General features: G+C 39.3%; 1 protein-coding gene across 1 annotated transcript in view; it reads right to left on the bottom strand.

The window, feature by feature from the left end:
* Positions 1-7,283: 7,283 nt before the first annotated feature.
* LOC306755241 (glutamate receptor-interacting protein 2-like) overlaps positions 7,284-26,990 on the bottom strand; it is a gene marked incomplete at its 5' end in the record, with an annotated part of 35,111 nt that continues 15,404 nt past the window's right edge. The window contains 17 exons of the mRNA XM_079239559.1: positions 7,284-8,528; positions 9,640-9,786; positions 11,833-12,057; positions 12,380-12,494; positions 15,245-15,404; positions 15,486-15,668; positions 16,182-16,321; positions 16,587-16,731; positions 17,567-17,712; positions 18,107-18,170; positions 18,480-18,560; positions 18,655-18,800; positions 21,726-21,912; positions 22,388-22,549; positions 22,756-22,884; positions 26,446-26,615; positions 26,702-26,849. Coding sequence (XP_079095685.1) covers positions 8,331-8,528; positions 9,640-9,786; positions 11,833-12,057; positions 12,380-12,494; positions 15,245-15,404; positions 15,486-15,668; positions 16,182-16,321; positions 16,587-16,731; positions 17,567-17,712; positions 18,107-18,170; positions 18,480-18,560; positions 18,655-18,800; positions 21,726-21,912; positions 22,388-22,549; positions 22,756-22,884; positions 26,446-26,615; positions 26,702-26,849 — 2,546 coding nt within the window. The 3' untranslated portion in view covers positions 7,284-8,330. The remainder of the gene's footprint in view (positions 8,529-9,639; positions 9,787-11,832; positions 12,058-12,379; positions 12,495-15,244; positions 15,405-15,485; positions 15,669-16,181; positions 16,322-16,586; positions 16,732-17,566; positions 17,713-18,106; positions 18,171-18,479; positions 18,561-18,654; positions 18,801-21,725; positions 21,913-22,387; positions 22,550-22,755; positions 22,885-26,445; positions 26,616-26,701; positions 26,850-26,990) is intronic.

Below are 26,990 nucleotides of genomic sequence, written 5' to 3'. Positions count from 1 at the left end.
ATGCAAAGCTTCCAGAGGTTTGTTTTTCTTTTTGACTGGGTCAACACCAGAATTGCGTTTCATGTTGGTTGTCTTCACACATACAGCTGTTGCCCCTCGGCCAAAATCTGCAAGGCCTTCTGTCTCTGTCTTCCTCTCTGCAGGTGATATTTTTTTCAAATTTGTTCTTTCTCCTCCACTCTTGCTGTGTCTGAAGATGTCTTCATCATTCAATCATCGTTTTTCTGTGTCCTTTCTTAAACGCATACTTGGTATAGTCTTTCTCCTGTCCACTAACTTCCTATCTGGTGATCTCTCAGTAGCTATTGTAGCTTTTACTTGTTCTTCATATACTGAATCAATTCCTCCCACATGGTGAATACATTGCAAAAACTCAGCCTTAAAAAACAAGAAAAAAAATACAAAGATTAGGTAAATTTAGCTGAAAATAAGATAAATGATCTGCCAACAGAACAAGAAAAATTGGCTTGTCAAGACTTCCCAAAAAAAGTAAAAATACTCTTAAAACAAGAGGAATTCTCTGGCATAAAAACTAAAAATCATCTTACCTTTGAAAAAAAGCATATGTGTACTCAATTTAAGATTTTTTATCTTAGATTTCAGTTATTGCAGTGTAAAAGATGGGATATGCTGCTCCTGCCTTTCTGTCCATAATTATTCATTATAATTATGAACTGATCCAAGTAATCAGACAGCCACAAGGCAGCCCTCCAACCACCATTCATATCCTTTATGTTATGATCCTTTTTAGTAATTATTCTATTCTACAGTCATTTAGCAGACGCTTTTATCCAAAGCGACTTACATACCCCGATGTGCCTTTCGGTGGCAACTTGGGGTTCAGAGTCTTGCCCAAGGACACTTCAGCACATAGTGGAAGCGTGGAATTGATATCCCAACTTTCCAAGTGAAAGAAAACGGCTTTTCCTCCTGACCTACAGCTGCCTGAATATTATATGTTATTATAATTTATACCATGGTCAGTGAGAGTTGTAATGCCAGCTGGTGTGGATTATTTTCCTGTATATGCATATGTAAATCACTATAGTATCAGCTATGGGCGTCGCTATAGCAACCTGTTAACCAGCTGGTTCAGATCAGCTGGATTTTGACAGGTGAATGACAGACATTCACTGTAGCTTAACAAGGTTGTTTAACATGAAAACCACATTGAAGCCAACATAAAATGGTTCCTAAACTTTAGCATTTTTAGCATGTGGGGCCAAAGTAAAAGCAGAGTAACCAACTCAAATCTCTGCATTACATGGTTTTGATGCACGACACCGAGTCTAATGGAACTTTTGAATGGTCTTTAGTCTCTTTCACTGTTCTTCTACTAATTACTTCATGAGTTACAATTTTAATTTACTAAAAAGAACAATTTGATTTAACATGGTTTCAAGACAGATGAAGCAAATGTGGCAAAGCCTACATTAAGACTCTTTATGATTACATTCATAGTAATAATACAGCCCATAAATAAATACATTTTTCAGAAGAAAAAAGCCTTTTGAACCATGTGGAAAAAAAATATAAACACCTTTGACAAAATACACTTCTAGTAACTTCTATCCATATGCTATAGTCGTACATTATAAGATAGCTTTTATTTAATATTTTCCAAATTCGCTGTTTTTATGTTCAGCCTTTTAACACCCAGGAACTTCACTGTAGAACAGGCTGAGCTGCATTAGACTCTGTATATTCTGCCCAACTTACGACTGGTCTCTTTTCCGCTTCCTGTTTTTTCCTTTTGTTTTGTTCTCATTACAGGCCAGAAAACTTCTCCATTTTGATATACCAGCTCTAACATGTTTGTTTACTTAACAGGAGCTGCCACTTGCAGGAGGACCCAGAGGTGTAGGTGGGGCCCATTTGGAGACTTTTCCACCAGTTGACCACTGATTTTGCAAACTCTTCACATTGTCACTGCACTGTAGTGGCCCTTGGGGACCCCTTTCCAGCTGTGGGGTCCAAGCATTTGCCAGTGGGACTGTGGGCAAGAAGAGCCTTTAATCAGAAGATGTTCTTTTACTGTGGGCCTTTTTGGGCAGTGTCCACTATACCCATTGGAAATTTCAGCCTTGATGGATGAGTGGATGACTTGAGTGGGGTGAACAGTAGCACAGTGGTTTAAACCTTGGCTAGGGTTGCCTGGGCATGGGTACCCAGAGAGAACCCATGCCTGGGATCTCTCTGGGTACCTCCTTCCTTCCATAGTCTGGAAACATGCATATTAATCTAATTAGTTATTATAAAGTTGCCATAGGCATGAGTGTGGATGTAACTGTATAATGGTCTGTTGACAGGTGCACACACACATGCTGGGCTAGGCCTCCCCTCCCACAACCCTGCAATGGAGAAAGTCAGTATAGACAACGGATGGATAGAACCATTGTGAGCCCTTTTCATACTTCTCATGTAGGCTATGCAATAATAAATGGAAGCATGGTGATTATAATGAATCAAAGGGTCTCATAAAAAACTAAATCATAGTTTTCCTTTGCTGAAGCATGTGCAGGAGCCACCACAGCACTGTGCTGCTTGCACTACTTGGAAATTGAAATATACCAGAGTAGTTTTTGTCTCTCATTTATGGGGCGGCTGTAGCTCAGGAGAAAGAGCAGTTGTCCTTCAACAGGAAAGTTGAGGGATCAATTCCAGGCTTCCCCTGAAATGCCAAAGTGTCCTAGGGCAAGACACTGAACCCCAAACTGCCCCCCGATGTGCCTATGAGTGTGTGTGTGAATGGGTGAATGTGACAAGTAGTGTAAAGCTCTTTGAGTGGTCTGTATGACTAGAAAAGCACTATAGAAGTACAAGTCCATTTACCATCCCCTTTAACAGTTATAATTTCTGTAATGGTAAAATAAACAGATTTTTTTCTTTGATTTATTTGTGTATTTTCTTAATATTGATTGCACTGTGAGATGTACTATAAACATTGTTGTTACTTGCAGAGTGGAGAGATGTACACCTCACAGTATGTGCAACGTATCTGTAAGGAACACCTGCTCAAACACTTGATGATATAGCAGCCAAGTCATTTTGTATCAGTTCAAGAGGCATCTTTCACATCTTTCAGACTATAATTAATATAAATGACATGTTAGAAACCTATATCACATCACATGCTTGCCAATATAACTTCACAGGACAAGTTAATATAATAGCTTTCGTTACAGTGGTCTAGATAGTATATAGATTATATAAATGCTATAGTTTAACCGGCTATATTTGTTACCTGTCAGTCCGCTATTTTAAATTACTGCATGATAGAAATGGATTTAAATTTAATTTTTATACAATTGCTTTTACTTTTGACGCACTGTGGATTATTAGTGTTAATGTCATTCCGCCCCAAATTTTCTATGCGCAACCCAGGAAATCACAGTTATGACTGTAAATTGAAAGAGATCAGCTTGGAAACAAAGAAGTAAAATTTAGTAGGTTTGTGCAGTTTTATAAGAGATTCGTTTAATAATAAAAACTGTTTTTGTGTCCTGGGTGTCCAAAAACAGTAGTCTGGTCCTTTGTTTCCAACCCCCGGAAACTTTTATTGTCCAAGCTTAGAGAAGAGACTTCCTGTTACACTGCATGTACCAGTAAATCACTTATTCAAAATTTTTCCTTTCATGAAAACTAAACTGGGTTATTAAATAGGCCTCATGGAATTGTCCAAGATTAGCAGAAGACTATAATTTATAAGAAAGCTTTTTTTTTTTAATCATTTAGATGAAGATTTCCAAGATGAAGGGGGGAAAAAAAAAGTCTTTCAGCCAGTATTGAGTTTATTGCAAGAAGTAAAAACCTTTGCACAGATCATATTTAAAAGTATCCAGTAGTCATAGAAAATTATGTCTAAGTTTTGTGTATTTTGTAATCTGTGCAACCAGTCGCCATCACTGTCCTCATTCCTCATTTTCTGAACTATAACTAATGTGCAGTGGCAAAAACTTGCCATGTCCTTTGAATCATGTCCTCCAGGAGTCTTACTATTCTTGTCCTTTCTCAGATTGCATATCCTCAACTCCTCTCCTTGGGTTTTAATCCCTTTCCATCCTACGTCATGAGGCGTGGGGGTTTGTAGGGCAGCAAAGCTAAATGAAATGTTTCATAGTGTTCATTTTTAAACATACAAACTCAACTGCATTATCCATTTTGTTTTAGTTAATACAAGCAAACAGATGAACTTATGAACTTTTCAGGCAAATCTTGATAGCATTTTGGATATTTATATTTTACAATAAGGTGTAATCAGACATATCCATATTTCATGGCTACCATAGCCCTCTGAACCAGGGGTGCCCAAGTTCTGTCAAGATCTACCATCTTGAAACTTTTGGATGTAACCCTTGCCCAACACACCAGAATCAAATTCATATCCTTTAGAATATGCCTGTTCACTCTTAGAGATCTCATGGAAAGCTCCCCCCCCCCTCCTTCTCTCATGGTTCATTTTAAGAATTGCAATGTTGCTTTTGGCTCACATGAAAAGGATTGCAGATAAACCATGAGGCAGCACAACGTAGGAAAAAAAAAAAAAAAAAAGTGCTTCAGTAATCAAATTATTTTAAATACGTCGTCTGGCTTCCCGCATTTGGAGAAATACTCTTTTTTTTTTTTCCTGCTCTTGTAGCAGTGATTACAATCACATCAACCACAACATTAAAGATGCATTTGTCCAGCCATAAATAATGCTGCAAATAGCAACATACTGTTCATCTCAAACTTAAGTAAATCACATTTGATTAAAATGCTCTCCTGTCCACATTTTGGGTTCTGGCAGACAAACCGAAACATATAAATGTTGCAAGGCTGGTGGAAAAGGTCATTTTGACAGTGCCTTTCAGGTACAGACATATTTACTATGCTTTGCTGAAGCCCTGCAGTTGTTTTAGAGGAACAGGGTTTGTGCTCATGCTAATCGTTATTAGATCAGGTCCATTGGCTGTCGTCCCTGGAGGCATCATTATTAGAGTAAACAGATGATTACAGACTGCAGTGTGAGTAACGTCAATGGGCAGAGCCAAACTAAATTCCACAAACCAAAGCTTTTATATATATATATATATATATATATATATATATATATATATATATATATATATATATACACACATACATACACTACTCACAAAAAGTTAGGGATATTTGGCTTTCAGGTGAAATTTATGGAAAATGCAATTTGTTCATGCTACAGTGATATATCATAAAAGTAAGACATTTAAGTAGAAGGATGCACTACTGATTTCCTCATCTCAAAAAAATCATTCAACACAAAAGGTAACAACAATGGTAGTTACACCACAACAAAAAATTTGAACGTCTCAGTATCTCGTCATGTGCCCTTGAGCATCAATTACAGCTTGACAACGACGTCTCATGTTGTTCACAAGGCAACTTATTGCCTGCTGAGGCATGGCATCCCACTCTTCTTGAAGGGCAGCCCTCAGGTCATTGAGGTTCTGGGGTGCAGGGTCTCGAGCCTCTACACGACGGCTCAGCTGATCCCACAGGTTTTCAATGGGATTCAGGTCTGGAGAGAGTGCAGGCCATTCCATTTGAGGTACACCAGTCTCCAACAGCCGTTCCCTGATGATGCAGCCTCGATGAGCAGGAGCATTGTCGTCCATGAAGATGAAATTAGGCCTGTGCTGTTCATGTAGGGGCACAATCACTGGATTAATGATGTTATTCAGGTAGTATGGGCTTGTCACTGTACCATTCACAAAGTGTAGGGCGGTTCTGTACCAAGTGGACACCCCTGCCCACACTGTAACACCGCCACCACCAAAAGCTCGCCTGGTGACAACAGTGGCTGATGCATAGCGCTCTCCCTGACGTCTCCAACATCGTTGCCGGCCATCATTTCTGCTCAGTGTGAATCGACTTTCATCAGAGAACAGCACTGAGGCCCACTGGTTCCTCGTCCAGCGTAAATGCTCCCTGGCCCATGCAAGACGATGATGCCTGGTGGTGTGGTCAGGTACCCGTGCAGGTCGTCTAGCACGCAGACCACGCTGATGTAAACGGTTTGGAATGGTCTGACGTGACACTTGGGTGCCTCTCACCTCTCTTAAACGTGCCTGGAGTTGAGTGGCATTCATCATCCGGTTTCTCAGGGCAGTGTTCACAATGTAGCGGTCATCAGCACGGGATGTGGCCAAAGGACGTCCACTTCTAGGCCTTTCTGTGACTCTTCCAGTCTCTCCATATCTCTGTTGCAACCTGCTGATGACACTCTGTGACACTCCAAGCTCAGTGGCCACTTCTGTCTGAGAACGTCCTGTTTGAAGCATCGCAATGGCAAGGGACTGTTGTTCCATTGTTAGGTGTCGTCTTGGTCTCATGATGTCAAAATGTGAACAGCATGATGAGGACAACTGTTTAAACACCAGCTCTAATTGAACCAGGACATTTATTGGTCAATTCAAGGATCACACACCTGCCGTGATTTTTGCCGTTAAGCTCCTTGTTAGAGAACAGCAACTTGTGCAAAATTTATTGAAACATTTAACAGTTGGACATGTGCATTTAAAAGCTTAGAGAAGATCACATTAAGTTCACCTGTACAGGTTTGAATGCATTTTAGGCTTGTTGTGAAATTTCACCCAAAAGCTGAATATCCCTAACTTTTTGTGAATAATGTATGTATGTGTATGTATATTATATATATAGATATATACAGATAGATATAGATTATATATACATATAGATATCTATATATATACATATATTTAAAAAAAAAAAAAAAAAAAAGTATGCAACTTTATTGCCATAAAAAGAATTAGGTACAGTTTCTACTGGACAATAACTTAAAAATAAAATTTCCACAAATGTTTACACCCTTTTCGAATCAATCAAGAAAAGATATGAAACACACCAGAGGGGTGGGGGGAAAAAAAAGCACAACCACATTCAGCATTACAGCTTACATGACATACATCAAGTGTCCATATAATTTAAATAAGAAAAAACACTGTATACGTGATGTATTTGTATATTACAGCTGCAATACAATAAATCAATATAAAACCTTAAAAATAGGCCTCTGTATACAATGATAACTGATCAAACACCAAGTCAGAAATGAATGGGTTATCATCCAAAAATTAATCTGCTTCTGAGGCTTCAATAAATTGGACAGTGCTGCAATCGCAGAACGCATTCACGTTAGCCAACACATGAAACATTCTCTCCAAGTCAGCAATTGCTTGAAAAAAAATGAAGTGAAAGAAAACTGCATGTCATGATAAATTAAAAAAAAAAAAAAAGGGTGAGCTCTCCTGAAGATCTTGTTGAATCAAACATAACCAGGAGCAAAGTGCTGAAGGCAGACCTTATGCATGTTTAACATGCTTTGACATATTTGCAAAGATTAGCTCACACAGTATAAATGAATTGCAAAAATGGAGATGTGAATTCACAACATAGAATACAAATGTAGGTCATGTGCAAAAGCAGTGTCACAAGGAAAATGTGCAAAATATCCCCAAAAAAGAAAAGTCTTTGGGAGAAAATATCTGTGTCAAACAACAAAGAAATGATCTTAAATCTCTGGAACTAAACAGCCTTCAATCAAGGGAATACTTTCAACACAAAGGTTGTGTGTCATCCTACATATTTGTGGTATTAAGATGATATGTGCCATAAAATGCATTTAGTGATAGTTGACAAGTGTCAGGTCATTTGGTCTATTTGGAGGCCCTTGCCCTCTTCAGCACGGGGAATTCAGACTGGAAGGCAGTGAGTCAAATCATGGCTGATAAACAGGTTAAATATGCACCGAACCTCAAGTCCAAACTGTGTGTCCGAGTGTTTGACGTGCATGCAAAACATTGTATTGTGTGGGTAAAATAAAATTAGACCAAAAAAAAAAAGTTGATTAGAACATGAAGCTTATTAATGCAAAATAAAGTAAATGTATGCAATGAATGTGCACAGCATGTGACTCTCCCTTAGAGCTGAGGCATGTGTGTTGACATCCTGGCCCCATCAGAAGCTATGACTTCTGTGTTATATAACCTGCATGCGGTTTTGCCTCTGGTGGGAAAGAAGCGGGGAAGAGGTGGGGGAGTGGGGGGAGTCTGAGGCAGCAGCCGCCTCTGAACTGATTTGCCTGAACATAGTAGTGACTAAAAGTGGCAATTGTGAACACATGCGCACTATAACTTAGTGACAGAGACGCCGTGAGGCAGAGTGGTTCCTTCTGTAAATGCTCTGTGGGCTGAACATGTGTGTGAAGATCTGTCTGATAGGTACAGTGTGACAAACGTAACCATGTGTGGGGTCTAAGTGTTGCCGAGTTCCAGTGTCGATCCTTGCAATCACAGAGCGATGCTGTTGGTCCTGTGGTTGGCAAAGCAGAACAGTGAGTTTGAGGGGTCGTCACAGTCGCTGAGCAGCTCCGTGTCTACTGCTGCCAGTGGATTCCTGCTAATGACCAAATCCAGGCAGTCTCCGGCTTCCATAATTAGGGGCACAGTTAAACAACAGTCCAAATCCCTGGTCCTCACACGGTTCACCTGAAAGATCACAACCAAATCTATTAACATTCAGCTCACCTCTTATTTCTGAAGAGTAACAGCTTACAAAATCTGCTTGTTGTTTAAAAGGTGGACATTTCCATTTTACTTATTTTTTCCAGCAGCTGACTTGGGCAAAACAAAAAACATGGGTTTCATGTAGTAGTAAGGCCATTTCCCAGCAGGTTTCCTCTGGCAAGATCAGTTGCAAATCCTAAATGGCTGTTCCACATAAACTGCGATAACAAATCTGCCCTTTGAAAATTCACAGTCAGTACAAAATGGATTGGGTATCTGGAAAAAACAAAGCTGCTCTTGGATTTAGAGTTGGTGGTAAACTGCAGCAACCAGCTTGTTTTTTTTTTTTTTTTTTAGGGCTAAACTTGTAAATTTGAAAACTTATGTAAAACATTCAGCCGCAACGTTTCAGTTGCATTTGGAGGGATTTGGCGAGATGGCATGAAAAGACCGATGTTATATTTATCCAATTCTCATTTTCACTTACAGATTCAGTCTTTAAGTCATTCATTCAATTTTTAAAAGACAAGGTAAAATAACTCAGACTGACTGTTCTAAAAGAGCCCTGAAATGGCAGGTGTTAAATAAGCCTTAACTAAGGAGTTACATTCATTGTAAGAATTATTTCTGCACAGAGCCAAATGTCAAACAATGTAAAATGAGTTCTCTGTGTGCCCATCTCAGAGCCGGTGACTGCCACTGCAGATGGAGGTGGGAGTGATGAAGGTGTCCCAGAAAAAGACAGATGACTTTTGTTTTGTGCGACTTAAAGGTTGTTGAGGATAAATGGCATTTTTGTTCTATCGTCATTTATGTCCGAACTGTTATGTCTGAGAAATGCATTGTATAAAGTCTGGTCTGTTTTGGACTCATGGGGAGACGTAAAAATGTAGTTTGGTGAGATTCTTGGTAAAAGCATGGAAACTCAGACAAAGGACTCCGAAACTAAAAGGATCTTATTGTGTGTAATTGTCATTGTGATGGGTTTTTATGTTACACATCCTCTTGCTCTGAATATTAACAGTGTCATAAGATTAAATGGGCTGGCCACAGAAGTGTCAGACACAAACCAAAATATTCACTCATCCAGTACCTGAAGAATGCGGTCAAAAGGCTTTAAACCCGCCTGGTCAGCTGGGCCATCCGGCCTAATCATATTTACATAAACTCCTTTTTCCAGAAGCCCATCTGATACGCTGAAACCAAAGTCACGGCTCTCAAGGTGCTTCCTTAGGGAGACCTGCAGATAAAAAGGATAAATTTAGAGAGTTACATAAAACTTCTAGAAACAAAAACTTTTAGTACAATTTTATATTAAAAAAAAAAAAAAAAAAAAAAAAAAAAAAAAAAAAGAATGGTGTGCCTCATCGGTTTCCATCTGCATCATAAGAAATCAATCTTCAACAGGCAATTTTTCTCAAAACTGACAAAACTACTGCAAAGTGACATGACAATACAGAAGTTTATATGTTGGCTTCCTTTAGAAGATGAGAAAATAAAGTTGAACATCTTTTATTCTAAATTTGTTAAGTGATTTGAAAGTGGGACTGAAAGGAAAATGCAACATGATGAACCTGATAAACTGGAAAAGCCATTTTGTCTATTTTTTTTTCTGGAATTGTCCAGAATGTGGATTGTAATGTTCAGTATCATGACTGCACTTGGAGCGGCTGCATGGTGCTGGCTGTCTTAGACTGAGCATGAAGCCTGGAAACTGGGTTAAGCCACAAACCTAACCTTGCTCTGAATGTCTTTGGTGTGACTTCTGTTGCTACCGTTTCCTGTGTTACCACAATTTCCAGTATACACAACATGACTATCATTTGTTACTCTTTGGAAAAAGGCTGTCAGATTTAACCATGAAAATAAACAAGAAACAGTTTTAAAGGAAGATCTTGTGATGTCCTTCACATCTTGTGTCAGTGATAAACATTGCAATATTTCTCACTCAACGCTTCAGTATTGCCAGTTCAACAAAGCGCAATGAGACGCATCAGTAACCAAACAGGTTTCTATGGAGGTATACAGTACATGCACATGACGGCAGCATGCTCAGCTGCTCAGGTACTGTTGTGTAATTAGTGTTTGTTGTATATATGCAGCAAGTCCTGACTGTCTGGATACACAGATGGCCTCGGTTACACAGAGGAGCTGTGGGCTGGGGGAGGAAGATGTACAAGGACGAAATTCATGTTTATGCCATTTTCAAACTGACAACTAACAATCATACTTTAGCTGAAATGGTGTTTTATGTAGGATATCAAAATATCCAATGCCTGTGAGCATGTTGGCACAAGGGATGGAAAAAAAAAAAAAAAAAGTGATTCAGGGTAACATGAACATTTAGGAGGGGGTAAAAGCAGGGACACTTTAAAATGGAAACAACGCAAAGATATGCAAATCAGATTTTATTCAGCTTATAACAGTATGAACAATATATTCATATTATATTGGTTTTTGTAATATTTTATGATTTGAATTAGTTTAGCAATTTAAAAATACTTAACATTTTTTAGTCATCTACGTTCCAAAACTGAATTAGAAGTTTAAAAGTGTGTTGAGTTACATCCAGCAAAGGGCAGGAGCATAGAGTTTGATTAAATTGGTTAAAGTTACAAAAAAAAAAAAAAAAAAAAAGCAGGATCCTGAAACAATGCCTCCACCAACCCACTATTTTTTCTGTGTAAATGACCATCTGTCCGTGGGGGTTGCCCTAACCCACATGGCAGGGGATTAAAGACCCCAATTAGGATGAACAACATGTACTCATGTTTTGGAGCCATGAGTTATTGGTGTTTTTAGATGAAACTTTGCTGCTTCTTTTTTTTTTTTTCCAGCAAAACAATGTCAAACTACATTCTGTTGTAAAACAAGGTGATCAGACAGGGTATAGATGACTCCTCTGCTTCAAGCACTTTGTTTTTACTTTTAATCCAAAGTGAGACCAAACATATTTGCCTTTGTACAATTTTCAATCACCTAAAAGAGAGGATTTACAATCTTTTTTTTTTTATGAAGCAAAACATTACACAGCGTTCCCCTACTTTGTTTCAGAATTGCTTTCACCTCATCAATCAGAGTGCTTACCATTGTATTCTAGTTCAGGATTGGAATATAAGTGTTTACAAAGAAATAAATCCTTCAAGTTTGTGTAAATCTGTTTTTAATAGCCAGAAAAATAATACTGTTTATTTAGGCTAAGAGGCTAATCCCTCCTACAACTGTTCCATATTGAAATATACATTTTATTGATAAATCAGTCTAAACCGTTATATTCTAAAATCACCTTGTGCAGTGCCAGTGCTGAAGGGGACAAAATTTCAGCCGGGTCCCCTTTGGCCCTAGATGACAGGTCTCTGGTACCAGTCGACACGTTCAAGCTGCTTTTGTTTTTAGCTTCGCTGTCTATTTCCCCTTTCTTTATGGGACTGATCTCTGAATGAAACATTGAGTCTTCATTGGTCTTGGTCTCTTCCAGGTACAGGCTAAGAGCACTGCCTGTCATAGACGCCTGAAAGACAGCGAAATGACAAACTACTTGAGCAATGTGTTAAACTGGATGAATTAAACTCCTATTTTCAAACACACACATCATATCTAGTACATCATGTACAGATTAGAGGCCAATGCATTGTCCAAAAGCCTCCTTTGGACAGTATGGCAGCAGGTGCTTGGCTTGTCTTGTCAGATTTAATAACAGATTACACACAAATGATTATCATAATGCTTTGTTGGGCATGTTCATTTAGGCTGACGCTGGTCTGTGGATACATGGAAAAGATGTAGCAGATTGAGGAGGAAAGAAAGCAGGAAATCCACCTTTGGCTACCTACCTCCAGCTCCCTAAGAATTTCAGACTGGCCACAGGTCTCGAGGTCCTGTAGTGCCTGGGACCAGAAGCTTTCTTCCTTGCTTAAGGTGCCATGGCAACGAGGGGGGCTGACGAATCTATGACAACGCAGGAACCAGAACATGAGAGCAGTCCTGCAGTTTGGAGGCCGGTGCTGCATACAAAAGCAGCATGGGAAATGCAGTTTTTGGGCTGCAAAGTTGCAGGGTCCCTTTAAAAATCTCTCAGGACCACAATGAGGGTTCACTGTAAATTCCTTTACTTGTAAAAGCTATTGGTGAGGAGTCCGCTAGAATTAGATAAAGCTTTCAAATTTACAAAAGTGAATGTCACTCAAAAAGAAAAAGAAAAAAAAAAAGGGCAGGAATTTGAGAGCATGTGACAAAAACTTCAGGAAAGTCAAGCATGAGGAGACACATAAGGCTGATGTATCCTTGAGCCAGGTTCTTTTTGGGGGTAGAGGCCTTTTTTTCGTGTGAAAACGTGGCTGACAGAAAAAGATGCATCTATGTGAGACACCAAAGAGCTTGTGGGTAGTTAGTAAAGCAGATGAGAGAGAGAATACCTGAGAAAGGAGAACAAGAAGAAGAAAAAAAGGACAGTTTGGAAAAGCACGAAACATGAAAGCACACAACAAAATGACAAAAAAAAAAAAATCAAATGGGCACAGTTTGCTTTTGTAAACCAACCCCAAACGGCAGCTTGTGGCAAGATTACAACAGTCTTAATTCACACAATACAGCTCTGGTCAGAATTTTAGGAAACAGAAAATATAACATGGACATTATTATTGATAAGCATCTAAAAACATCACACTTTTAACGTGCCTCCTCGACTGCTATCCACTCAAGCTCTTAGGTTTGCAAGTCCTTTTTGTCAAGTTTCCAACTCTCAAATAATTTTTAATAGCTTTTAGAACAGGACTCATAGTTTAAAACAAACATCCACAAGAGGGTTGCCCTCAGGAACCACAACTGGTGATCTCTAGTCTGCACCAACAATCAGCCTTCTCTCTTAGTTCCATTACTGTGCACTGTTACTGCCACATCATACAAGCATCTTAAACGGTGCTTTTTATTATATTTGTCCATTGACTTGAGGGCTTAGGAGTTGAAAAGAAGTGCGTTGCAAAAAACTAGTCCATGCTTTTGTTTCTTTAAGACATGGACTGTAGTTCCCTGTTATTGGCCTGTTTAGAAAGCCTCCGTCTCATCCAAACTGCTGCAATGAAGGTTCTCATGAGAACTTGCAGGAGGGATCATGTAAAATCCAGTCTGAGATTTTCTTCTATGGCTTCCTGTTCAATCTGGGATATAATATACAATTCTCACACGAGGCTCTCCATAACTAAGTTCCATTCTTTATCAGAGATTTCAGTTCCATATTATTCCAAAGGAGGACTTCACTGTTAGACTGCAGGTTTACTGTGGTTCCTACAGCTTTAGGAGAGTAGAATGGGAGGCAGAGCCTTTGATTTGCAGGCCCATGTCTTACAGAACCCTCCCAGTTTGGGTTCAGGAGGCAGACACCCTCTCTACCTGTAAAATTAGGCTTAAAACATTTCATTTGAATAAATCTTTTTGTTAGAGGTAGTGTAGCAACCACTAAGTTATGCCCCCCTAGGTTTAGACTTTAAGGACATGTCCCTCAGAAATGTGATTGTTTTGGCGTCATTAACTGAATCAAAGACAAGATTTAATGAAATCAATTAGTTTTCTTAGCTAGGATATTGCCCTTTTATGAATTAGATTCTATGTTTGCTTAAATTAGCTTAAATGAATGACATCTGTAATGTGCCTTGAGATTTGTTGTGAATTGGTGCTATGATACAAATAAAAAGGTAAATTACACTCAATTCAGGTCAGTGTTTAAAAAAAGGTTTAGCTTGGCGAGTTTCATTTTATTTTTGTTTGAGAAAGAAATTCCTATTCAAGTGGATGGTCACTTTTTGTGTACTAAATACTCCTGATGCCCATTTAATTATATGAAAACGCTTTTCTATTTTTTTAATTACTTTAGGATGTGTTTAATCAAAATATCCTGATTATGCCAAATTCTGTCTTGTTTAATTTTTTTTTTTTTTTTTTTAGAGATCTTCAAAACTCTGCATTTACAATTCATGTTTCCTACTAATCTTACCAGGTCCGTATTATTCAAACTAAGGAACAAAGGAATGAAGACAACCACTCAATGCTGCACTGACAGATATCAACAAGTAGGAAAGCTTCAAGAGTCTGTTCCAGCAGGCAGGTTGGACAAAGATGACTGCAGCACCATTTGATGAAACACTGGATCTTAATTCAATTTGTGAATAGTTCAAATTTCCTGAAATAGTTTAAGTCTTGGACCAAAACAAAATATGAAAACTGCAGCTGGAGAACAATAACTGCTGGTTTCAACAGCACGTTTTAATATAAGTGAACACCAGGACTGTTTTCAGCTGAAACGCCACCATCCTGAAACAGTCACATAGCTCTTCATATGATTAATATGAAATTTCTTCAGCGTGAACAGTCACGACATGAGATCATCAAAACTTCACATGGCTTATTTTATGTAATATTCCACAGTAATGTGCAGATGACAAGACTAATCCCTGTACAGCATCTCATTATGATTGTTTTACTGCTCCATTTGAATGTGAGGAGCAGAGAATCTGGATCTACTCTCAATATATGGAAATTAATGTAACTTTATACAGACTCCATAGATGAATAAATAAACTGAATCATTTCATCTCCATTGCTCACGTGAGAAGGAAACCTCTAAATATTAAGTCTTGTTGAACATTGCACTCAGTTTTAACCAAACCTGATTTCTGGAACAGACGTCAAGCCTCTTCACTTACCCAGGTATCTTATCCCACTCATCCTCTGTGAATCTTTCATCATACAGTCCTGAGTGGTGGACCATGCCTGCGGAGCCGGAAGTGGCATGTCCTCTGTGCTTTGGGCGCCTCCAGGAAGGTGGATTTAGCAGTATATCGGAAGCTTTGTGCAGATATGTCCCTAAAATCAAATGAGCAAAGAAATAAATCCCATCGTACTCGTTTAATTAGAGAGGGCGGACGGGTGAGTTCCAGACCATACCTTGGCTAATGTAGCCTGCATCGAACCCTGAGCTATCCCAGGAGCTCATGGCAGAATCTATACTGGGTACAGTGGCAGAGTAGATCTCTGAGAGTTTACTGGTTTTCTGCGAGTCTGTTAGTTCATCCTCTGGGTCGCTTAGAAAGACAGCTTCTCGGTCTGGAGGCTGCCGATACTCTGACTCTGGAAAACAAAGCAGCGAGTTAAAACAAGGAAAATCCCACAGCATGAAAACACACTGTTAACTTATCAAAGCACACTTTATTTCACTGCCTGATTTGTTTTGTTTTGATAAATGTTCATCTGAGTCTCATCATGGTGTTTTATGGCTTTTGGTAAGATAAGTGGAGGGATGCTAGTCATTTGATGTGAACTGATATTCTTCCTATGTAGAAGACAGACTAAAAACAGAGACACAAACTGACAACGGACTATTTAAGGGGAAATGCAAAGAAAAAAAGACCAAACAGGAAATTACATAATGGAAAATATATCTTGGGACCAAACTGAAGAGGAAAATTACTTTTTTTTTTTCCTCATTATTTCGTTTCCCCCCCCCCCCCCCCATTTGGTTTCTTTTTCCACTTTTTTTTTTGCAGTTTGGTTTTTGCCAAATTTTGGAACAGCCCTTTAAATTTGAACCGAAAATGAAAACAAGGCAAATCAAGTTAAAAGAGAAAATAAATGTTTTTATACGGTCAGCTTGTTTCTTGATCTTGAGAGTGACGGACTCCCCGGCCATCTGCAGCAGGTGGATGGCCTCACTCAGTGGCTTTCCTTTCAGACTGACCCCGTTAATGGCTAGGACTCGGTCACCTATATGGATAGCTCCAGTCCTGCAGGATTTGGAGAACAGAGGACACAGAGATACCAGAATATTCTAGACGGTACCAACAACAAATCAGGGGAACCCTGTCTGGCTGCCAGAGTGAAACAAAGAGGCTTCTTGTTGCAGAAATGAGACAGTCATTGTTTACTGTCTCGTTTATATATTAAAAAAAAAATAAAGAGGCAAATAGTTTGCCTAAAATAGCAAACTGGCCTCAGATTGATCTGCAATCATCGTCTCATAAGTGCCCTCTATCCCCGTCCTTTACTCACCTCTCAGCCAGACCTTTCCTGGTGAGGCCAGAGATAACGATGGGGTCAAAAGGCTCCTCTGTACCAGAAATCGTTATACCCAGTGGTCCATTATACCGCTTCAGCTCAACGGTATAGATTATGGAGCCTGACATCTCCAGTTCATCTGTAGCATAAACAAACAGACATAATGAACTCCAGATCACACCAAATCCAAACACTTAAAAAAGAAGAAAAAAAATATAAAAGAGAAAACGTATATTACAAAAACATCTTCAGAGATGTACTTCGAGTTATTCTGAAGGATCTTAGCTATATTTAGGAAGCTATTTTAACAGCGCAGATAAATTTCCCATGAGAACAAAGTGTATCTTAAAAAAAAAAATTAAAAATTAAAAAAATTTTTAAAAAAAAGACTCAACTAAAACCAAAAATTCTGCATCATCAGTAAGAAGAGTTCATGCAGACAGGTAGGTGACATTAATGGTGTATCATGGGGAATAAACAAGCAACAAATTCCATCAGTCACCAGCTCTGAACACATGTGAACATCAGCAGGAAGAATGACATGGGCTGGTTACACAGCTTTTTCCTTTGAACCACCACCAGCGGAGGGGAATATTTTTATTTTTAGAAAATTGCTCCATTCCTGAAGTAGTTCTGCAGAGATTTGCAGGGTCAGTGTCAGGGTGTATCACAGCTGTTCTTGTGGTCCGACACATATATGGTGGCCAATAAAGGCATCAGACTCAGTGAGTGCAAATCTGAAACATTAAGGAAACCGGAGACAAAGAGCGGTGCCATTTATAGACTTCACTGAATCTTTCCAAAGTAACTAAACAAAAGCCTTTTCAATTCCCCCACAGAAAACTCTGCATGGAATATTGTGTCGGAAATTTGTCAAGTGATGCTCCATTAGAGAATTTCTGGAAATAACCTGGTTTCTGTTTCACACTTTAATTTTAGATGTGATTTTTTTTTTTTTTTTAAAGGATGAGTACCAATGTTGTCCTCATCTTTTTGGATTCGTAGTTTGACCATATCCTCCGCCTGCTGCAGGACGTGCATCGCATCCTCCATGGTGCAGTTCTCCAGACGCACCGAGTCGATGGCCAGCAGCCTGTCTCCGGGCTCCAGAGTCCCTGTTCTAGTAGACACAAGAAACGAGAGGATCACAACTATTAACTGGGAGTTGAGATCTCCTTCTGACTCACCACCAGAATCCTATTAAACTTGTGTCTCGGTGAGATCCATGTGGGTGACCCTAACCTCACCCTAAACCTAATCATCACTGAGCCCTTCTGAAATGTAGCTGCCCTACTGATCTAGTTTTGATAGCTCAATCCTATTAGGCTATTATTACAGCTGCAATAATGTATCTTGTTCATGAAGTGTTGGAGAAGTGTTGAGAAAATATTTCTTGCCAATGTGATCCAGAAGCACAGATGAATTGTAAAAAATCTGTTTTAAAACACTGTTGTGAGAGTTCAGTTGAAGAGGATTCAACAGTCAACATTATTATTCTCCTTTATGATACCAACCTGTGTGCAATGCTTCCTTTCCTGATGTCAGAGATGATGAGAGGCTTTCCAGGCTTCTTACTTGCTGGCAAAAAATAGGAAAATTATTAGTGTTTTGTTTTTTTTTTATAGGACACATGAGGATAAATCCGCATAACTTGAAATTCTTTGTGTTTTAATCACATCTGACATGTATTTAGTGTTTTTTCATATCTAGTTAGAGCAGAAAGGTTAATGATGAATGTTGGTTCAGGCACCATTATTCAGAGGTAATGAGCTATGTGCGTTCATACAAGTACGAGTTTCATGGATCACAGAACACAGTCTCACAAGTAGATTCAGTGTGCAGCATCACTTAGTAACACTGCCCCCTGCTGAAAGCCTGCAAACTCACCACTGATGGTGATGCCCAGCTCAACCCCTCTCCGCTTGGGGAGTTTAACATGGAAGGTGCCACTGCTTGGAACCACCGACTCTAATTCCAAATTAAGTATGAAAGAGAAATTAAAAGCAGGAGAGTGACAAGACAAAAGATCTCTCATTTAAAAAAGATGCCTTGTTTGTGATACCTGCAACATCAAACTCAATCTCTACTGTGACTTTATTCGCTAGAGCCGAGTCTCTGAGCAGCTGATGAGCTTCTTCCAAAGTACCATCTTCGGTCGGGATGCCATTGATGGACAACATTCTGTCTCCAACCTGCAGGAGTCCACACCTTCATAACAAAAAAAAAACAACAACAGAAAAACAGGTTAAAAACTAATACAGTCCAAGGTAACTTCTGCAGTCACTCCCACCTTTAAGATGCTTACGCTATTTTCTTTTATATTTTTCAATGATTATTGCAAGTCTTGATTAATCTCTGATTAGTTGACATGTCTTCTGCATTCATTCTGTTGCAGTAAACAAAAACAGCATCTCTAATCTTGTCCACACAGCTGAAAGATCTGTGCATAACATGCCACAAAAAGCAGCAAAACTAAAAATGTTGTAAACTCTTCCAGCGGTTATTTCAACAACACTGTATTGCATATGATTCCGTTTAAGTTTTTTTTAACCACATAAGTGACGTGCAGAAAATTGTCCCCCTCTTCTGGCAGCAAAATTAACTACGCAAACATACATTTGTGCTTATGTAGTGTTCTCATGACAAAAAGTCCACAGCAGGGGTAATCCGTGGTTTCCTTGACGTCACTCTCTTCTTTAGGCAGTAATCCTTCCTCTGAATGGTTTCTTTATCATCTTGAGAATCTAAAACTTTTCTAGGGCACTTGCTGAGTTTTCTTCACCACGATCCTGGTTGCTGCATCCTACTGCGCCTGTGTCGCTACGGCTTATTTCCTCTTTAGCAAACAGAACACATCACCATCAGTGAGCCAGGGTGAGAATCTCACTCCGGTAACCAGATCTAAAACTGCAGTGTTCTGTGTGAATCACAGGTGATGACAGGCTTAATAAGCTCTGTGCAAACAAACTCATTTAAAGGCAGCAGAGGTTCATTTGTATATCCCACGCTGCTGCTTTAACACATCATGTCATATAGAGAAAATACCAAAACACCAACTATGACATTGAATGAAGCCCTTTAGGCTTGATGTAAACACATTTTAGTTGACCTCACATGGACTGACTGCAGTAAGCAAACAGGAAAAATATACATTATCCCGTGCAGGCCCCTAATTGTGCAGACAAACACAGAAGCACTGTCAAGTGATGTTAATTCACTAACCACTGCAACTCATTAACCTTGTGTGGAGGCAGAGGCACCAATATCACAGTTGGTTGCTGAATTTGAGTCACTCCTGTCCAACTGCTGCTGGACTAATCATGTTACAGGACCTGAGGGACATGGCCCTGCACGGCCGGCATATACCACCATTAATCTTGCAAGACAGATTCTACAAACCAGCCTCATTTGAGCTATGTGTTAATTACGCTACTACATGCGCTGTACTGTCGATCAATATGTCACCAGAGAGGCTTAGAGTGGCTGCGCAGACAACTAAGAGAAAATTAGATGAACTAAAAACAAAAGCTCAGGCAGACAGGAGTGTCTGTTTAATAAATAATTGGTGGGCTGACTGACGAATATTATTGTCCTAGATGTTTAATGGTGAAAACGGCAGTGTTATTTTAGCTTTCTGTCACAGCTTCAATGGCTCTACCTCTAGTTATCATTGAAAAGTGCTGTATTACATATGTTGTGGCTTGATTCATTGTGCAGAACAAATAATTGACCTTTTCCCTTTTTTTCCCTCTTCTAAAACACAAGGGAGAGACAAATATGTTGACGTGTAGTTTTAAATGAAATAGAAATATTTTGGGACAGGTAATTCACTGGTAGTTTGTGGAGTAATCATGGTTTTTCCATTTTCCATATTTCATTTAAAAATTCTACTTTAAAAAAAAAAAATCAATAGATTTTTAACATTTACTATCCAAGTACAAACATTTATCATGTAAGTAAGAGATTTAAAAAAAAAAAAAAAAATTCATCTGTGTTTCATTGATATGTAACAATAATAACTCTAAACCTGCCAGGGTGGCAGCATACAGTTGTTTGGACATAGAATACATTCCCAATAATACTGCATCTTAATTCAGACTCATGACATTAACAGCAAGAGCCACATTAATTTCGTGGCTAAGATTATTATATTACATGCGATTAAAGAGCACATCAAATGAGGTAAGAGATAGATTTGGTTATTGTAACATTTCATCTTTCCAGCAAATGTTCTAAGGCAGTAAACCAAACCAGTACAGCTCAGGGCAACTGCATATTTCTCTTCTATGATTATATGAAGATGAACCAAGCTAATCTTGTCTTAAACTTATAAAGATGCTTCAATAAAAGCCTCAGATGTTGTAAATTTCTGAGACATCCTTTTTATTCAGTTCAACTTATTGCCAGAGTTTATATTTTAGTTTAATTTTAATTAGTTTCATAAAAGCACCACAGATAAAAATAAAGTTAATACAATTTAAATAAAAGCTTGTTCTTCTTTTAAAAACAGTCTTAGGTCTAAATAGCTCAGATGAACATTAAAATTAATTTAAAGTGGGGGAAAGTGTAGAGAAGCTAAGATCCTACTGTCAGTCACTTTGGCTCTGATTAAGCCCTGTTACTGTGGACAAGGGGTCTGTCAGTCCAGTGTTTGTATGGCAATAGTGGTTCAATGCTTTTATCAATATATACACTCATACATCCTCATAACAGGAAAAATGTCAGCGAAAAGTTCAACAAAAAAAACTTTAGGGAAAAATAAAAATTATTTTATTTTATAAGGGTGTCAGCTGTATTATGTTTTTAAAACTTTGACACTGAAATGAAAAGTGCAGCACAGACCACTGCTTTCTGCAAATAATGTCACTACATTTAATGTCTAATTTTTGCATTTTATGCATTAAAACAAATGGTAAAATCAGTTAAAAATCCCAAATTTATTGCTAACTATAAAATGAACTGTCAGTGGGATAGAATCCATGAAGAGGGGTTCTTAGACAGCCATTGGGAGAATAAACATTAAAATAAGCCTTTAACTCTCATCCTGCAGCTTTGAATGATTAGTACCGAGGTCTCCAGTTCAAGGTGACTCCCTATACATTTGTTTACTAGTTAGGTGTCTCATTGAGTTACCTCTCAGCTGGGCTGTCGGGCTCAATAAAACGGATGACCGGGGGAGCCGACAGCGTTTCTGTGGCAAAGACACCCCCCTGCAGCTGGATCCCAAAACCTGTGAGCGGATCCCCTCTCAGGACGATCTCGCTCGTTTCCACATGAAAAACCTGCCCCCCTGGGCCGACGGAACTGGACGCCAGGGACACTGAGGGAGGGGGCACGTCAGACAGAAATATGAGCAGAGAAGTGGCAGATGAATGGAGCAGGAACAGGATTGTTGGAGACAATTCAAGAAAATGGAAGAGGGTAAGGGGAAGAGACATGCGCCCAAAGAGACGACAACATGCAAATGGAAAGGCAGTGAGTCATAGTCTTGTTTACGTCAGTGATCAATCAGATCTGTTCACACGGAGGGCCAAACGGCTCACTCAAAATGAAGCCATTCTCACACCTTACTACTATTAGTTCCCAGCCACACACCACAAACTACAACCACCGATGTGAGCCGACAGCTGCACTGGCAGCTCTGTAAAGCAGATTGTCCATTAAACTGCACTTGTTAAACTCTATTCTGTAGGAGCATCCTGAATTCAAGCAGGTTTAAATGAGCTTGCTGAGTAATTTGCTCCAAGTGACATTTTTTTCATGTGTGGGTGGAAGAGGAGGGTAGTTTGTCATACATGAGCTCTTGTGGTCCTTCTTCCTGTTCCTGCTCTTGCCAGTGGAACTGCGAGGGCTGTTGGGAGCGATGGGAGCAATGGGGCATGGGAGCGTGTTACTACCCTGGCTGCTGAAGCCTGAGGTGGCTGTGGAGGAAGGGGAGAAGCCTCCACTCACCATAGCTGAAAGGAGACAAACAGCACGATCTGTGTCAAACAAGAGCAAAACTCATCACTTTCAGCAGGAGCATGCAACAAAGGAGTTAAATGTGGCAGCTAGTGTCGGGGTAACCCTCTTGAAATTAATTTATTAACAATCGTACTGATGAAAGGGCTCCTGCTAGGGTGTCTCGCCGGCAGCAGCGGCGCTGTCACAAGTAATAACTTACATTTGCAGTGGTCCTGCTGGTTGTGTGGGTGGCTTGGGCTGCTCCATGTCTTACTGTGGCTGGCATGTGGGGGATGGCAATAGTTGCTGCTTTGGTCCCAGTGATGATGGTTGCTTTTCTGCACTTTAACTGCAGCAGCCAAGAGGAAAGCACATGCATTAAAGAAACTAGATCTCCTCCTCTGTCATGCACATTTCTAAATTTGAATCCATTTAATCTTGTTTTGATTTCCATGTCTAAATTTAAACTGCACCACACAGTGACTTGAGGATAATTCAGAGCAGAGTAATTGATATTTAATGTCTTTGCTATGGTATGCTAGATTAAATCCTGTGGTTTAATGTATTTTGAAGAGCTTCATAGAGTCACTTAGACATTCAAAATAGTAACAGGGGAAAAAAAAAAATAAAAAAAATCTTACATTTACTGGCAGGTCTCCAAAACGCTGAGTGCAAACTGAAAATCATTTTTCATCATTTCATTTTCTAAATGCCCAAAAGTGCCAAAACAGTGACCTCCACAGATAATCAGGCAGTGATACTGTCTGCTTGGAGGCATGCAGTTTGTCCTTGATTAGGCACAGCTGAGAGCTTGATTGGTGTTAATGCAGAGCTTCGGTCTTTTTGTTTTGTATATTTCTCTTTAATTCTCCCACCATAAATCAAATTAAGAGCGGAACAGATGGTGGTTTAGGTGGAACTTCATCATCCCTCATGTCAAAACCTGGGAATGCAGTCAAATAGCACTTATGAAGCCCTCGAAAGAAAACAGCTGACCCCAAATTTGACACATACCTCAATAATTAGGCTTCCTTTACACATTCATGGGGCTATATTTGTCACTGAATGTCACACGCGACAGTAATCCCTGCTGCCTCATTTGGAGGGGTCTAATCTCTGCCAACTTGCTCATTTGGATGGAGGATTTAGTAGAAAGACTGCCTAGAGTAGTGCCTTAGAAGTTTGCATATTGCGGGAACCAGGTTAAATCTAACTGTATGTGCTCAACACACATCCAGCATAACCTTTGGCCTTTAAAAGACAAAAAAAAAAACATATCTATTTTACTCAAACTTACCTGAAAATCTCTGGCTCTGCCAGCTTATATAAAGATCAATCTCAGAACTGTCCAAGAAATTGTACTCTTAGTCTACAGTGGTGGAAAGGACTCATTATTTCTTAGTGGGCATATTCGTTTCATTAAATCCTCAGAGTAGATTAGGATACAATCTTATGATAATTACTTCCAGCAGAGGAAAAAAACTGAAAATACCACCATATTAAACTGGCACTATGTCATTTTTACAAGTAATGACTCATTCCTTAAAGAAAATGTTGGAACATGTACCTGCAACATTACATAGAAATTATGCTTTTGCTGTAGTTTGAACAAAAACAAATGCAAATGCATTATACTATATTAATTCAAGTACTGAGTTAGATGTTTTTATTCAGAATGGAAATCAAGATTAGCTGAAGTTTCATTAAAAAAAAAACTTAATCTGCATCAACAAACTAAGATGTGTTCATCTGTTACAACCCCCCAGCTGCGTCAGCTGTAAATGTGTGAATACTTGAATAGCAAGTAGGGGCACTTATTGGCAAACACATCATATTGTAACTTAGAACTCAGTCATGCAAAGAAAATAAACAAGATCCAAGAACAGAGCTGTCTTATTTCAACAAGTTGGCCGGTTAATAATGCTATAGTTACAAGTTATTTGTTCGTATTCTTCAATATTACCCTATAGTCATCTGTAAAATACTGCCCCAGTTTCTTAAAGATCCCGGTAAGTTTGTTTAATAAACACAATATGCACTTCACATGCAGCTGCTCTCACAACCAGTAAAATAACTTATCCTTTAATATTTACAGGCCATTTTTGGCCTGCATGAACATACTGAGATTCATGTTGATGTAAAAAAAACGGAGAATGTAACTTAGAATGCATGTGATCAGACCCCCCTAAAAAACCATATAGGAGATGTTTTTAAGGGGGGTCTGATCACATTTGATATACACAGAAGTGAAATGTTAAACTTTCCCGTGTTCTAACAAATTCTGAAACTGGTTTTAGAAATCAGGAACTTTGCCTCACTCAGACGTAAGAATAGCGGGAACATCTGACTTCTTATTAGGACAATTCTGCTGTGATGAATGAAAATATATTTCTACAAATAATATGAGAAACAACATCACCTCTCGCCCATTATTGCTGGGTGGGTGGAGAAAATGGATGGATGGAGTATGAGAAGTTGAAATCACAAATTAAGAAAGAGTGGGGTTTTTTTTGGGGGGGGGGGGGGGGGGGGGGGGGGGGGGGGAGACAAAGACAAGCACTAAAAACTAAACGTGACAAAAACACCGGAAGAAAAGACGGAGAAAAATTATGCAGGAAAGATTTCAGCAGATTTATTTCAGAATAAACCAGAGCTTACAACCTCTTGTCATGTTGCACGATTCTTCTCCCCATGACTTCATGGAGTCGTGGGGAGAAGTCCCTGCAGCTGCTGACCTGGAAATAAGTCTGCAGAATGTGGCAAGAACATGATCTCCGACAGAGAAAGGGTGTGTGTGCGTGCGTTTGTGTGTGGCTCATTTGTATGCATAAGAGGCCGAGTGTGCACCCAAAGCCAAAGAGATTGGGGCCATCATTGGGCCGTGCACATACAGACACACTCATGCTGATTCTGTGCACATTGGAAATGGCAACTGGGAGGGAGCCAAGCTCTTTACAGCTTAAGGTAAAATAGCAAAGAACAGAGCAGTCACAATACATATGGTGCGGACATTTCCAGAAACTCCACACATGGATGTAGTGTGAAGCGATAAGTCAATTAGCTGACATTATCCTCTGGGAATGCTTCAGATTGCTCTGCAGAGTTAGTCTTTGGATGTAAATGTTTCCATTGTTTAGCTGCCAGCTGTGTATAGTCAGACCTTTTTTAGACTTCATCTTTCTTCTCTCCTGTTCCCCACCTGATTATTAGTTGCTCCTTAAATGCAAAATTGTAATTTTATAACCCTCCTGACCTGGAAATAGTTTGTATCTTTTACCCAATGCCCTCTGATCGTTGGTTTTGCCGGCTTTGGGATTTAAAGTTTTTCTCTTAAAATCCAATCTGTTTATCTCTTTTAGTGCAGAGAGGAAATAAGCATAGCATAAATATGTTTCTTCTACTCAAACTATTTAAAATTGTATGTTTATCTATTTCTTTCTTAAGGGATTTTTTTGGGACAGCTTAGAGATGCAAAACCCAGAAACTAAACTTAAAACATACCGATATTTCCCAACTGCATATCACGAAACAGAAAAGGAAAAAAAACAACAAAACAAGCACAAGTCATACAGCAAAACAATCAAAACAAAAGCGCAACATATAGCAAGAATAATTTTTCTCAATTTTATTACATTTAATTAAATGTTGTCTTTTTTAGTTTGTTGTTCTGTTTTGTGCAGTAGGGTTGGGTCCCCTCAGGGCTATCATAGTCTTTTCATGGTGTATTGACATTTCATTTTTCTTACTAATTTAACTATTAGTTTAAAAAAAAATCAACACCAGTGCACCCAATCAGAAGCTCCAGGCTCCCTTTAGCCGGCTTATCTCCTCTTTCACTGACTTTTGTTTAGCATCCCAATCCAGGTTCTTAAAAGCATCGTTCTGTTTGTGTGTGGTCTGCAGGGCATACCTGTGTCTTGTGGCCTGATTGGAAGTCTGCTCTGACTGGCTGGAAGAACCTCTAATTTGACAATGTCAGAGGTGCTGGCTAGTAGCTGTGTTGCCTCCATCAGGGAACAGTGCTCCGTGCTGGTCCCATCTATGGACAGGAGGACATCCCCTACATGCAGCGCTCCACACCTGTGAGTGAGACAGAGGTTCTTTTAGAAAGCTTTCTGTCAGGAAACACCCAGTGGAATAATAACATTTTAAATGTATAATTTTACCTCTCCACAACACTGGCTGGCTTTATCTTGTCAATAATAATCACTTGTTTGCTCCTGTATATTGTTGTGGTGAGGCTGATCCCCAGGTTTGCTGAGGAACCTTTTATTATCTCCACCAGCAGAGGGCCAGAGGCCTGCTGCACTGCCTCTGCAAAAAAATACAGCAGCACACATACAGACACACAAACATCAACGGGGTCACCGAATGCAGCTAAAGCCACAAATAAAACACTTTTTGTTTTAAACAATCAGACAAAAACAACATTCACAAACGATGACTGATCAGCTT

Source organism: Telmatherina bonti (genome assembly GCF_933228915.1).
Source record: "Telmatherina bonti genome assembly, chromosome: 4".
NCBI lineage: Eukaryota > Metazoa > Chordata > Actinopteri > Atheriniformes > Telmatherinidae > Telmatherina > Telmatherina bonti.
Note: the sequence above shows the minus strand (reverse complement) of the source record. Positions and strands in the feature narration are given on the sequence as shown.